The sequence below is a fragment of the Eucalyptus grandis genome, chromosome 1, assembly GCF_016545825.1.
Source record: "Eucalyptus grandis isolate ANBG69807.140 chromosome 1, ASM1654582v1, whole genome shotgun sequence".
NCBI lineage: Eukaryota > Viridiplantae > Streptophyta > Magnoliopsida > Myrtales > Myrtaceae > Eucalyptus > Eucalyptus grandis.
Genome location: NC_052612.1, coordinates 15,164,859 through 15,179,263, shown reverse-complemented (window position 1 = coordinate 15,179,263; position 14,405 = coordinate 15,164,859). Strand labels below are relative to the sequence as shown.

The 14,405-nt window shown below is 45.4% G+C and overlaps 2 protein-coding genes and 1 pseudogene across 3 annotated transcripts; 1 reads left to right on the top strand and 2 right to left on the bottom strand.

The window, feature by feature from the left end:
- Nucleotides 1–313: 313 nt before the first annotated feature.
- Nucleotides 314–1,582, bottom strand: LOC120295690 (annotated as a pseudogene).
- A 3,751-nt stretch (nucleotides 1,583–5,333) lies between these two features.
- Nucleotides 5,334–7,110, top strand: LOC120286073 (alternative NAD(P)H-ubiquinone oxidoreductase C1, chloroplastic/mitochondrial-like). Its single transcript, XM_039301235.1, has 3 exons — nucleotides 5,334–6,051; nucleotides 6,608–6,711; nucleotides 6,787–7,110. The coding sequence occupies exons 1-2, from the start codon at nucleotides 5,587–5,589 to the stop codon at nucleotides 6,647–6,649; spliced, it is 507 nt and encodes a 168-aa protein (XP_039157169.1). The 5' UTR covers nucleotides 5,334–5,586; the 3' UTR covers nucleotides 6,650–6,711; nucleotides 6,787–7,110.
- A 3,332-nt stretch (nucleotides 7,111–10,442) lies between these two features.
- On the bottom strand, nucleotides 10,443–12,180 carry LOC104429858. Of its 2 annotated transcripts, none has more exons than XM_039303385.1 (3): nucleotides 11,794–12,180; nucleotides 11,149–11,217; nucleotides 10,443–10,638 (listed from the first exon to the last, which is right to left on the bottom strand). In XM_039303385.1, exons 1-3 carry the CDS (start codon nucleotides 11,818–11,820, stop codon nucleotides 10,444–10,446), a joined length of 291 nt encoding a protein of 96 aa, XP_039159319.1. In that variant the 5' UTR covers nucleotides 11,821–12,180; the 3' UTR covers nucleotide 10,443. The 2 variants fall into 2 exon arrangements, 1 of the variants encoding a protein (XP_039159319.1); XR_005546936.1 differs by having other exon boundaries at nucleotides 10,568–10,638; nucleotides 11,885–12,176.
- Nucleotides 12,181–14,405: the final 2,225 nt, after the last annotated feature.

The following is a 14,405-nucleotide window of genomic DNA, read 5'->3' as shown; positions in this document are numbered from 1 at the left end:
GTCATAGTTATATGAGATTGAGTAATTAAAGAAAGAGTGCCTGTGGCGACCTCAGGCGAGTCAAGGTGCCACATGAAACAAATCAAATAACACAAAATGAATGCAACGGATCGGAATGTTTTTTTCCCCTCAAATCCAAACATCTCTCTTGTTATTACTCAATTGTGTGGGTGGGGAAATGGAATTCTCTTCTTCTTTTCCCATTTTCTAAGGAAATACCTCTTGAAAACAATACATTATAGATATCACATCCCCATCATCATTGCCATCACCGGCCGTAGCACATGACATACACATACGTACGTCAATTCAGTTAATGCCAAGCAGATGCGACGGTGAGAGTTCGGCTGGCGCAGCCAAAGCAAAACCCACCATTCTATTCTTTCACCGTTAATTTTGGGATCCAGGTCCAATGGCCGGCCCACTCCTTCAATGATTCGGCCACGTGTGGACCCAGTGGCTTCAACTTGAACCCAGCCATCCCCATGTGGGCCCTCCACTCCTCGAACACCTCGCATCTTTCAACCCTGTCCCTACCTTCGTAAGCAACCAAGTTCACCAATTTCCGACTCAGCCACTCCTCTGCCCTCCCTTGCACCGAGCTTTCCCACCGAAATGTATACTTGATCAACTCGAGCAGCGCCCCGTAGTACGCCAGCGCCTTTTCCATGAGCATCGGGAATGGCGCCGTGTTCCCGTTCATCTCCTGCTCCACCAGCATCACCACCTGCGGCACCAGCCCCTTCACGCGCCGGAGGAGCTCGTTGCGCGGGTTCTCCACGGACACGCTCTCATCCGGCATTTTGTACAGCTTGAACGCCAAGTTCACCGCCAGCACCTCGTCGGGCTCGCAGCCCAGCGAGTCGCGGCTCAACTCGCTCAGCTTCTGGCTCACGATGTTGAATACCAACCTAACTTTCACCTGGGCCGCGAGTAAACTCAGTCGATCCCAAATCATCCTGAGCCTCTCCGCACCGATGATGCTATCTGCGAGCAGCGTGATCTTGAGGGTGGATTGATTGCCCGCCTGACGCTTGGATAGCGCGCGAAGGAGATTGATGTACTGTCGTTCCCAACCAATGTCGAAATCAATTACATGGAGCTTGTTAGTGGAGCGTCGCTCCGATGCAACTTCCAAAATCGCGAGATTGGCAGCCGTGAAACCGAGCTCAAAACAAGGAGATATATCGTAAAGTGACCAAGCCGACAACAAATGTTCCTCGGTGAACAACTCCGCCACGGGAGGGGGGTAATCGATGGGGCTCACGCGTGATTTAAGCGCAAACAGCATGGATCCCATCAATTTCAGCACTGCTTTATCCATGGGGTTTGTCACAGCACTAGCAGACAAGAACCTCAGGATCTCCGGAGTCAAGTATACTCTACCCTCGTATATCGCCGTCAAAGCCTCCATTTCCGAGTGCTCGGCAGACAAGCGCGTCAAGATCTCCGAAGCCACGTCTACTTTGCCCTCGTATATCGCCGCCGCAGCCTCCACTAGCGACTGCTCCCACGAGATGGATTCCGGAGACCACTGGATGGGGGTCTTGATGCTCTCACTTCCCCCGGAGACCTTGGACATGACACAGGCTGTGACAGCCTCCTCTCTTGTCTCACATCACCTAGGGAGGGAGGTCTTGGTCAGCTTATAAGGCTGGGTCCCTCTAACCTGTGTAACGCATTTTAAAACCGTGAAGAAAAAGACCGTGGCTGGGATAGCGGTTCGTCCGAGCCAGGGCGGGTGACCCAAAGCGGACAATATTACACAGTGGGACCCCGGATGTTACAAATGGTATCAGAGCCGACTCCCGATCGTGTGTGAGACCACAGCTCAAATGCTGTTCTGACGCCCGTGGGGCCACAGGACCCCCACAGCTCGAATGCTATTTTGACGCCCGTGGGGCCAGGATCCAGAATGTTACAAGTGGTATCAGAGCCGACTTCCAACCGCGTGTGGGACCACAGCTCGAATGCTGTTCTGACGCCCATGGGGCCACAGCGAGAACGCTCTTCTGTTAAGAGGTGGAGTGTGACAGCCTACTCTCTTATCCCACATCGCCTAGGGAGGGAAGTCTTGGTCAGCTTATAAGGCTGGGTCCCTCTAACCTCTGTAGCACGTTTTAAAGCCGTGAGGGAAAAGACCGTGGCTAAGATGGCGGTTCGTCCGCGCCAGGGCGGGTGACCCAAAGCGGACAATATTACACAGTGGGACCCAAGATGTTACACAGGCGTTGCTCGAGACCTGACCCGCTCGATAGGGATTGGGTGTTGCTGAACGACCCGAGGACGCTGACGACCAGATCTCCCGCAAACAAGGGCTGCTGTGGGTCATCGCCAGTTTGAGAGTGGGCGTCGAAGACATCTCTGAGCTTCTTGGGATTTTGGCCACATAGTTCCTGGATCGCGCGCTTGCGGCTGGAGGAGAGGCTCTTAGGCCAAGTGGAACACTCCATTGATGAGAGACGTCTTGTGCTTTGCTTTTGTGATGAGGGAGGAAAGTGAAGAGAGAGAGAGAGAGAGAGAGAGGGGCTTTTTGACAAAGACGAAAGAGCTCATGGTGATGTGCGAAGGAGGCAAGTAAGATGAGTGGGAGGTGGGGCGAAAGTTCCTTGTCTTGGGTGATCTACCCATCTCCACGCGCTTAGTGGGAGGTGGTGCAAAGGTTCGACGTCTTGCGGGACCTAGCCAAGTTACGAGCAGTTGGGTCAATCGCAAATGGTATAATGATACATGGTAAATCCTCCTTTTTTTTTAAAAATGAACATCTTGTCTTATTATTATTGTTAATGGGGCAAATTTTAGCGAAGAACTTAAAGTGAAAGCATTTTCTAAAAAAAAAAAAGAGGAAAGATTTGAAATTGACCTTCTCTCAAATAATAATTTGGAGTGACAAATTTAATCTTAATTAAAGCACCAAACTTACTACTAAAATCTTAATGTAACCAACAGTATTTTCATTCAAAATCCTTTTTTTTTTAATTTCTTTTTCTTTCCCAAGGATAACTGTATTACATGGGTATCGATATGGGATTTTTGGCAATGTCCAAAATTTAATTTTAAGTAAAATTGTCATAACTGTATTACATGTGTATTAGTATGTTTGGATCAATTTGTAAATTTCTGAGAGAGAGACCACATCTTTAACAAGGGGTGGTAAGCTCGTTCTCTTTCGAAGATGGAGGTTTCTAAGGAACAACTAGTAAAATCAAGATGCTGCATGCTCGTGAAATACTCGGGGAATTGTCCCTCGGCAAAGAGAATGCACAGAAATATCCCTTGATCTTCCTCTTGTGTGAGGTGATCCCGGTACAGAAGGAGAGATGAATATACATTCAAACATTGGCTAAAAATGATAATTCCAAACATGACCATCATAACAAGTAAACACTGTAAGTTGTATAGACATCAAAAGCGAGATTTAAAGATAAAAATAAAATGAAGAATCTGCCAGTCCATGAATTAAAATTGCTAGGTTCAACCTTAAAATGCATGTTGAGATTCGCATAAATTACGTGTAACAAAAAACAACATACGGGGATGAAAATCGGAGTCTTGTTTTTCGGTAATATTTGTAAAAGGCAAAAAGAAAGAAGAAAAGACAAAAGCTAAAAACACCCTTTTTTTATATATATTTTGAGTAAATTTGGCCCCTGCATATAGAGAAAAGGGTACGTCTTATGTAGCCAGCGTGGCAAACAAGAAGGTGGTGGGAGCGCGACACGTGTCCTTGTGGGACCCATAAAGTCAGGCGTCTGCTCCTCGACTCAGCGCTTCTTCCTCTCTCCTCTAACTCTCGTCTCGGCTGGTGGCTCGGCTCGGCTGGCAAAAGAAAGGACGTCCTCTCCTCCCGACCCGCACGCTCACGCTCTCTCTCCTGTCGAGCATTTATTGCGGAAACTTTTCTCTTTCCTTCGTTTGAGAAAGAAAATGGCCGTCCGTTCTTCTTTCCCTCTCCATTTCTTTCCTTATGAATTTTTGAATCTGAAATCCTCTCTCCGCGCTCGTTGTTGCTCCACCGTGCACCAAGCGGCCGTTCTCCTGCCATCGCCGACGAACCACATTACGGCCGCCGCTACTCCGGTGCTCACTCGCTTCTCTCTTCGGGTTCGTTGCTGCTCCGTCATTCGTTCCGGCGTTCCCGGGATCGCAGATGCAGCACGCGGAGGAGAAGCAGGCCTCTTCGAGCTCCCCTCAACGTCGGCGAGCGTCGCCCGCCAAGCGAGACCCGCACACACGGAAGGCTCGGAGGCGAGGTTGCTGGAGAAGCCGGTGCCGAGCTGCCTCGTCGTGTTCGACGCTCCTCCGCCTCCCTCTCGCGACGTCCGCTCCGCTCTCTCTCCCCCCTCTCGCGAAGTCGTGCCTCTCTTCCAGCGAAACGCGACGCCGACGGCCCTCCACCTCCGTCGGTTGACTCCGTCGCCCTCGACTTCGACTCCGACGCCGACGCCGACGCCAACGCAGCCTCCCCTCGAACCCGACTCGACGCCGGCACCCCTTCGCCGGTTGCCTCTGTCGGTGTCAGAGTCCGTCGCCCCCGACGCCGACGCCTCGGCCTCCGCCTATGCGCCTGACGCCGACGCCGACGTCGACGCCGACGCCCCTTCGCCAAGTCCATGCATCGCAGAAAATGGTAATGCCGACCCAACATTACTTATGCAGTTATTTCCTTTTGCTGATGATGGGGAAATTCTCATCTTGGACGAAATTTTCTCTGTCATCATTGGCAATGCCTGGCTGAAACACTAGGGTCAAATCCTCAGTTTGGGCGTGGGTTTTACGTGAATGGATCAGTCCACTCCAATACCTCCCACCAATTCCATGTGCCACTTGGGCTCGCCCAAAGTCGGTCTCATTCTAGCTTAGTGTTTAAGGTTGGGCTTTGCCTTTGATATAATTTATAACTTTGAGCCTTGTGGCTTGGGAATGAGGTTAATCATGGATTGGTTAGAAGCAGAAGAGATGATGAAACTGAGAAGAGTTTAGTTGAATCTAATCACTATGGTTTTGAGGGTGGAGGTGTTTGCTTTATTCTCTGTCATCACTCCTGAATATGTTTATTTTCCTCATATTCTTTTGAAATTATTGTACATGAATCCGAAGGTACTTATTGTTAAGTTTTACAGAAGAAACCTTTCTTTGCGAGAGACCAAGGGTGTGTATATTAGGTGGTGGATTTGGGGTTTTATACACTGCTTTGAGACTGGAATCACTTGTCGGCCTGACAGCAAGAAACCTCAGGTAGTTCCTTTGATCCTTGTATAGTTAGTACGCGTTCTACATTGATACATCCCTGTTGCTGGAATGGAATCGTAAGCTGAACTTGCATATTTGAACAAAGATCACTCCTCTAGACTATAACAAACTGTCTTATAGAAGTCTGTATATTTTGTTGAAACCAGTATGTTGTCATTTGATGCTGCGTATAATGTTCAAATGACTTATTCAGCTTGAGCCATCTTATTAAATTGTGTCACTTTGATAATGCGGTAGGTCCTTGTTGACCAATGTGAGCGGTTTGTTTTCAAGCCAATGCTATATGAACTTTTATCTGGAGGTATGAAGATATGACACTACAGAGGGTGGATCATGATGTACAGCTTTTGCAATACATACCAGGTTCTTTCATCAAGGAAAGTTGAGCTGCTTCTGGGTTACTTTGTACACAATATAAGGAAGTCCAGCGATGCTGAAGATTCTTTCTGTTTCAGTGGAAACTCTGAAGATCCTGAAATGCAGAAAAAGAGTGGACCGACTAAGGGGTTTGCGGCAGAAGATGATGTTGAGACATTTATATTGGAACTTCAACCTGCTCAAAGGGGACTACGAAGTCAAATTCTGGAGGCGGATTTGGTCCTATGGACTGTGGGCTCTAAGCCTTCACTTCCCGAATTAGAACCTTGGGATAAGCCGCATGAGCTTCCTTTGACTGCCCATGGTCAAACAGAAACTGATGAAACTCTACGTGTCAAGGGCCACCCACGCATTTTTGCCCTTGGTGATTCTTCTGCATTAAGAGATTCAGATGGAAAGATTCTTCCAGCCACCGCTCAGGTAAACAAGCAAGAAATGCAATTCATCTATTGGAGTATGATGTTGTAGTGCAACTTTAACATCTGCACCTTTCTTAGTTTTGCTATCTCCTAGCCAATTTTAGTCATTTCTTTCGTGGCCTACCAGGTTGCTTTTCAGCAAGCAGATTCCACTGGTTGGAATCTGTGGGCAGCAATCAATGACCATCTTCTTCTGCCTTTAGGTCTTTCGTTTCACTTGTGCCTTTTGTGCTGGACATTTTTTATGGTTCAATCTGCTCGATTTGCAATGCAGTGCCCTTGCTTGTGATCAGCATGCATCTTGTAGCTTTATCTCACCTTCCTTCCCCCAATGACTGTGGTTCTATTAAATTTGGGTGGAGGTAACAAGTTAGCTTCAGTTGCACGTTGACATCCCCCAGTGACAAGGAGCACTTTACTGTTATCCATCACAAACACCATTAAGTATCCTTCTGTGGTACCTCTACTAGTGTGTGGCAACTTTTATTTTTGTAGATCATACTGGTAGAAGCTTTGGATATGTGACTGGTGCATGATTCTGTTAATATAATTTTCAGGTTTCAAAACTTGGGCGAGATGATGACATTGGGAAGAAATGATGCTGCAATTTCACCAAGTTTCATTGATGGATTAACTCTGGAAGGTCCAGTTGGACATGCAGGTTCTTTTCTTTACTTCTGTCACATTGGTCCTTTGAAAAAAAATGATGTTAATCCATATATTTCTGCATTTGCAGCGAGAAAATTTGCACATTTGATAAGATTGCCCACGGATGAGCATCGAATTAAAGTGGGAATGAGTTGGCTTGCTAAGTCTGCCATAGATTCAGTCACATCACTTCAGGGCACCCTTACGAGAGTTCTTGCGGGCTAGCAAATCATTTTTTCATCCAAGCTCTACTTTTTTTTTTTAATTAAACCATTGGCAGTTTTTACCTTGCTTTGTGGCCACTTTGGAGGAAAAGGAATTTGACAATGGTAACTCACCAGTTGTGCAGGTCTACAACCTGATAGTCCACTTCTAGATAACATGTAATTAGAAGTTCCTATTGAAGATGAATTATCACTGTTATAATTTTCAAGACTTCAGGATCATGTGAAGCATCATGTTATATATTCACGATACTCTATGCATGTACTGTTTTGTTTGTTTGGATGGACTATAATTTGTTGATATTTTGTCGGCTACATAGAAACACATAGAAATGAATCATATGAAGAGGGTAGAGAGGAATGAGTGGGCAGCGAATCTACGTAAACTTCCTGCTTCAACCTAATACTAGAATCGGCTGGAGCAATTTGATATGAAGCGAGGACTAAGATTTCTATTACTTGTATTGGTTCAAACTTGTAGCAGTATGATTAAGAATGGTACTTTGGTTATGAAAGATGCGTACGCCGTGCGATGATCTTCATGGAGAACATTCATCGACGAGACAAAAAGAGGTAGCCTTTGGTTTTGCGCAACTGAATGAAATTGCTGCCACGAGTCAGGCATTAGGGGTTGATGTATTGATGCTCAAGTTTCCCGAACAATATGATCGAGCAAGCCAATAGTTGGGTTGTGTTGAATGGCATATCATACGAGTGGTGAAGATAAAAGGAAATTGAGACCTACTCGTTTTAGAGGGAATAGAGATTTACATACCATTGAAATATGAAAGTAGATTGATAGATCAACTATTACACGACATCACCGGGATAAATGACAATAGACACATACTTGAAAATTGTGAAAAATTAATGTCGAGACGAGATGTTGGACCTACTAGATTATAATATAAAAAAAAGTTAGAAAGAGTTGGTTGGCCGTGCTTCTTTTCCAAATGAAATTCAGTTCCATCCACATTTTGCCGGTACATATGGTGTCTTTGGGCAAAATGAAATGGTTTATGAACTTCTCACAATCGAAAAATCATCGAAAGGACTTGATATTGTGAAAGCAAAGGACAAGTAAGACTACATAAATTGCAGGATGTAGAGCTATACAGATGGCAAGTTTCAGAGGATAAACTGTTTTTCCGTTTAGTTTTCGTATTGCTCCTACGCAACTCCTTTTCATTTTATTTTCCACTTTTGGTTTGATTTAGTGGAAAAACTGAATGCCAAGTTGCCAAACGGTCTAGCTAAAGGTTTTTCCTAAGAAAATAAAATAAAAAATCAAACTAAAATGGTCACAAAAGTCGCTAATTATTTTGTTTGGCGGAGAAAGTTGGGGCATGTGTAATCTTCTAGGTGGCCCGCCATGGGATTGCCAGGGCCAAGATGAGCTTACGACCTCTCTACAACTCACTAACACCAAACAAGACAATTGGCAGCTTTAAGCAATTTGGACATCCACATGCTATAAAGGAATTGAAACCTTATATCATTCAAAAATCTGACTATGTACCGCTATACTTAAGATTCACGAGTGTCGGTTTTGGAGATGTCATGAATGCATTTACAATGGTGGTTGTTTATTCACAAGGCAAAAATCAAAGTGGACACTCTTCCTATCTCACCTCACTCATTTCATTTTCCTGCCTCAGCTAGTTGAAGAATCAAATTCTTAAACCATGATTATTTCATCTTTGTTTAGCAGAAATGAGGACCGGTGGGCTGTTTAAATGGTGCAGCTCGTTTTCGGGGCTTAGTAATCCTTCATCAATGTGATTGCACATTGGATCAGAACCGGCGAAGATTTTAATTGCTGAGCGAGAGATGAAATAGTCTTCTAGCACTCTGCAAACCGGCTAGTAGCGACTGCTAGCTCTTGCTCCTGTTTTACATAACAAAACTAAATGAGAACTTAAGAAGGGAACTAAATTCAGACTAAGTCATGATCACCCATTTAGCATGAATAAAACATTGGTAAGTTGATCCTATCAGATGGTTGATGGCGTCAGCAAGCGCAGTGTTGCTCAAAGCACCACAACCCACAGAAAAAAAAAAAAGAAAAAAAAAGTTCGCCTAGTGTGAGCATTTTTCTGGTTAAGTTAGTTTAGAAGCACCCCATCGCAACACTTTGTAAGTGCTTTTAAGCTCGAAAATTACGTTACATCAAAGGTTAAGCGCTTTGAAATTCTATATTAACCTCTGAATGTCTTCAATGCTACAGTGAAATTTGAGATTTGTTTAGATTGTGCCCTAATCATACAGTTCGTACTAATAAAGTACAAGATGCTGATGCAGCCATCCTATTTCTAACATAGCTATATGTCAATATGAAGATCAAAACCATGCTGCATTACTGGAAAATAATCATTTCATCTTCCTTGAGATGGCTATAAATAAATAACTAATTACCTGGGAGATTGAAGTCATATCTCATAAAAAAGCACCCAAATCAGATGTCCAGACACAGGATGTGAATGTACAAAGAGAGGCATCTCTCTTTTCTCATGCAGATGGAACTCACTCTACATGCAACTGTAACATTGCCACTCATCTACGTGCGGGGCGTCCGCAAACGCCGTGACCACATGGTTTTCTAATCTTCACGCTGCGCACCTCAATCTGTGCGGAGTGAATCCTACACAAATCATCACCTAGATATGGAGGCTCTCTGCTAACGCGAGAGATGAGAAAACTGTCGGGTGAAAACTCGTGAGCAGGAGTGTCCTGTCTTCAATGAAGGAAGATCACCTTCCTGATCATGAAGAGGAATTATACTGGGGAAACCCGAAACAAAATGTGTTCAAAAAGCTGAACAAGAACAGCAGAGCCCGAGGATTCGATCGAATGAAAAAGGGTTCGGGGATAAATTGGAAAAACAGTGAAAGTTCAAACACTAGCGATGCCTTCATCGTAACGATGCACAGTGCATGCAAGATCAAAACTCCCGAGTTTCGTCTCTCTTCAAGTGCAGAGCACTCTCGCAAGGCTTGTCTGCTCGACTAGAATTGGTAAGGCGCATTTCTACGTCAGTTCAGCAATTTGATATCGAAAACTGCAATTTGATATCAAAAAATGCGATACATAAGTCGATTGAGAACTTCGTTTAGAGGGGAAATTGTGAACTTCTCTAGGCGAAGATTCTGGGAGGAAACCTGAGTATTCTGTCAACATGAGTAGGGCGGAGGTAATTTTAAACTTAAGATTTTATGCTGTTCTTATACCATACTTTTGTGATGCAAGACTATAAGTAAACACGAATAATAAAGCACAACTAATGAAACATCCATAGTCAAGTAAGAATTTTTCCAACGAATTGAAGTATAAAATAATTCCTTTATATTCTAAGTAGCGTTTTAGGTGAACGGAAGTGTTTTTACAGGAAAAGTTTATCAGAAGTCCTAAGCCTTGGGTATAAAATCAAATTCCAGGACTCCAAGGAGACAGTAAGATATAATTCCGCACTCATGCAACCGAGGAATCTGGCGAAACTTACCGTTGCTCCCACATACAGAGGATCACTTTACATGTTCACTGCCAGTAGAAGGCTTTCCATCACCAACTGAAGTTATGGTGATAGCCTTCACAGCTGCCACAGCTGAATTTCCCCTTTTAATAATCTTCTCGAGCTCTTCAACCTTCTCTAACAGCAATCCAGCATTCCCGTGTGTCGATTGGACCAACTTATTAGCCACTTCCAGAGAACTGCACAACTGCAAATTTTATGCTAAGTAAGAACATTAAATGCCAAAGTTGACTGAAATAGCTAAAACACCCAAGTTCATGTGAATGGATTTTTCGAAAATATACTGATGGTGAATAGAAATAACAAGCACCAAGTCGATGGACGAGAAGGAAAATTACACCTTTCCTCAAAGAAATCATTTCATATAATAGAGAGATGTCTCAAATTACATCAAGCCCTCTAAATATTTCATTCTGTGAAAACTGTATTGGATGGAAATCAGAGTGCTATCCACATATAGAGGAGGTAACAGAGTATGGTGCAGGAAAATGGCAAGGAAATATGCAATGAAGCATGCATAGTTAGCGAAACCCACCATATGAGCTCTGAACTAACATAAGAGGGATGGAAAAACAGAGAACTAACTAATGCTCATAGACTAACTCCAGCACGGTTTTGCAACAATAAACTGAAAACGGGCTAATTGCTAATGCAGATCAATGAATCATTTCTTAGCCAGGGAACATAACATCATCACCTTTAATGTTAGGGCAGTCCATGAGTGGTCTCCTCTTGCAAGTGCTTCATTCAACTTGTCATAGTTTTCCTACAGGATGACAAGTGGATTCACCCATTCAAATCATTGATAGAGTCAGCATACAAACTAGCAAATACGCAAGGCAGAGTGGCACAATACAATGACATATGATTTGAAAAAAGTTCCTGTAAATTATGAGTTCACATCATATCTAGGACATTGTTGTTATAGGGTGATGCAGGCAAATAAGTGGTAACAATCATTCAGTCGAGCCAGATGATCAGGATATGACTTAAAGCCAAATGCTCTGTCATTAAGATTCAAGACATCAACAGGATATCAAGCAAATTATGTAAGTTGATGTAAAATTCAGGGACAAAGCAGAGGACAATAACAAGCAGATATTTAACTGATACAGCCATTCATGTTCGACAAGTAATTTATGGGTGTCCCTTGCACTGCGGGGTCTGGGAGGTAGTTGATGCACAAGCAACGAAGACAGCACTCAGAAAGTCTAATGCAGTTTGATTCGGATTGCTAGAAAATCATTCAAATCAAAACTCTACAGGACTATACAATCTCGCAATTATCTATCTCCACGTAAGAAGCCTCATCCACATAAAATAGCAGCCGAGGAGGCAAAACCTCATCTGCTGTAAGACTTAAGATCATTTGTCACACTTGCTTTCCGAGACATGGCTCTGAGTCTACGGCATTTGGCTTCCAGCCTAGCTACCTCTTTATGCTCTCCAAATGCTGTTTGCTGGCTGTTTCTGCTGCTTGGGTGCTCAAATTACGCTCAATAATCCTAAGTTCTAGCTCCTCCAACATAGAAAGGACTTTGGCTTTGAGGGCCACATTCTCTTTTTCAGCAGCATCAAGCTTAGGGGCGAGATCAGAACATATAACTGAAGAAGCTTCACTCTTGGCTGCTTGAAGCTAGCATGGACATTGGAAAGCTTAGTCTCAAGCTCGGCCTTTGTTGATTCCCACTCACGAGTTTTCTTGACCACAGCTTCTTGGATCTTCTGCTCTTGCTCATTCCTCACCTGTCCGAGCTGCCTCACACATTCCTTAAGTGCTCTATCAAGATGACTGATTCGATCTTCTAGTGTCTAGTTCCTTTGTGTTGCAGCCTCCGAGTTGTTTCTTTAGCACCAAGACTTCATTTTCAGCCTTCTCCCATCCTACCATTGAATATCAAAAGGAAAAAATTTACAACGAAGTACATAGGCACAAAAATGCAAATCCGAATGCAATGTCAAATAGATTTAACGAGAACGGTTGAAGTAGTTGTCATCCTCAAATCTGAAACTCCATGTGATTTCACTCTTGCTCGATTGAAAGCTTCCAATCTCCCTCCTACATTCTCGATATCTTGTTACTATCCTCATTAATTTGCTACAGCTTTGGATATTAAATGCAGACATCGAGAAACTAAATCATTATGCTATGGTTACGTATGATGCTACAAGTACTATGAGAATACTATGGACTCCTTATCGTCCAAGATGAGAATTTCCCCATCATCGAAAAGGAAATAACTGAATAAGTAATGTTGGGTCGGCATTACCATTTTCTGCGATGCATGGAATTGGCGAAGGGGCGTCGGCGTCGGCGTCGCGTCGGTGTCGGCGCATAGGCGGAGGCCGAGGCGTCGGCGTCGGGCGACGGACTCGACACCGACGGAGGCAACCGGCGAAGGGGCGTCGGCGTCGAGTCGGGTTCGGGGAGGAGGCTGCGTTGGCGTCGGCGTCGGCGTTGGAGTCGAGTCGAGGGCGACGGAGTCAACCGGCGGAGGTGGAGGGCCGTCGGCGTCGCGTTTCGCCGGAAGAGAGGCACGACTTCGTAGAGGGGAGAGAGAGCGGAGCGGACGTCGCGAGAGGGAGGCGGAGGAGCGTCGAACACGACGAGGCAGCTCGGCACCAGCTTCTCCAGCAACCTCGCCTCCGAGCCTTCCGTGTGTGCGGGTCTCGCTTGGCGGGCGGCCTCGCCGATGTTGAGGGCTCGAAGAGGCTGCTTCTCCTCCGCGTGCTGCATCTGCGATCCGGGAACGCCGGAACGAATGACGGAGCAGCAACGAACCCGAAGAGAGAAGCGAGTGAGCACCGGAGTAGCGGCGGCCGTAATGTGGTTCGTCGGCGATGGCGGGAACGGCCGCTTGGTGCACGGCGGAGCAACAACGAGCGGAGAGAGGATTTCAGATTCAAAAATTCATAAGGAAAGAAATGGAGAGGGAAAGAGGAACGGACGGCCATTTTCTTTCTCAAACGAAGGAAAGAGAAAAGTTTCCGCAATAAATGCTCGACGGGAGAGAGAGCGTGAGCGTGCGGGTCGGGAGGAGAGGACGTCCTTTCTTTTGCCAGCCGAGCCGAGCCACCAGCCGAGACGAGTTAGAGGAGAGAGGAAGAAGCGCCGAGTCGAGGAGCGGACGCCGACTTTATGGGTCCCACGAGGACACGTGTCGCGCTCCCACCGCCTTCTTGTTTGCCACGCGGCTACATAAGACGTACCCAATATTTTCTCCTGCATATATCGTTTCCCTCATTTGCGGCTCTGCGTCTACCCAACGGACGGTGGCCGCGAGGAGCGGTGGTAAGGGAAAAGGTGGTGGCTTTCCTTGATGGGCCGCCGCAGCCACCTCCGCTAGTGGCCTCGCTAGATGGGAATATAATGCGGAATGTTGGGTTGGAGGACAATGGGTGGGGGGCTGGAGGCGGTTTACCTCCGCTAGTGGCCTCGCTAGATGGGAATATAATGCGGAATGTTGGGTTGGAGGACAATGGAGGGAGTGGGGGTGGGTGGGGGGGGGGCTGGAGGCGGTTTTGGAGAGGAGGGTCGAAGCGAGAGATGGATGGGAAGGACCGCCGGCGCTCACTAAGAAGGTCATCAAGCTCAAAAGCTAAGGTGAATTCGATTGATATTGTTGGTTATGGCTTATTGCTTTTTTAACCATTTTCTAAGGCTTGGAGTAGTTAGTTTACCTTAGCTAAATGGGTTCTTGGATATCGGTTGCTAGAATGGTTAGCTTTTGTTGTATTTGACCGAATGCAGCACCTTGTGTCCATAGTTGAGAGGGAGGGAGGGAGGGAGGGAGGGAGTGTTTAAGGAATAGGATAAATATTTTTCGAGATAAAACAGGCATACTATGTTTTGACGCCATGCTTGTTCCTTAGAGTGTATGAGCTGTTCTGGGTTGGTAGTTGCTTCTTACAATAGTATTATAATGTTCTATGCACCTGTTTACTAGATGGAAA

Bases quoted from the DNA above. Each gene is read 5' to 3' on its own strand.
- LOC120286073 (XM_039301235.1), top strand. From the start codon at position 5,587: ATGATGTACAGCTTTTGCAATACATACCAGGTTCTTTCATCAAGGAAA. The intron at 6,052-6,607 runs GTAAACAAGCAA...TATAATTTTCAG, and splicing joins TTCTTCCAGCCACCGCTCAG to GTTTCAAAACTTGGGCGAGA.
- LOC104429858 (XM_039303385.1), bottom strand. From the start codon at position 11,820: ATGATCTTAAGTCTTACAGCAGATGAG. The intron at 11,218-11,793 runs GTTTTGCCTCCT...GTCATCCTGTAG, and splicing joins TAAGTCTTACAGCAGATGAG to GAAAACTATGACAAGTTGAA. The intron at 10,639-11,148 runs GTGATGATGTTA...TAAAATTTGCAG, and splicing joins GGACTGCCCTAACATTAAAG to TTGTGCAGTTCTCTGGAAGT.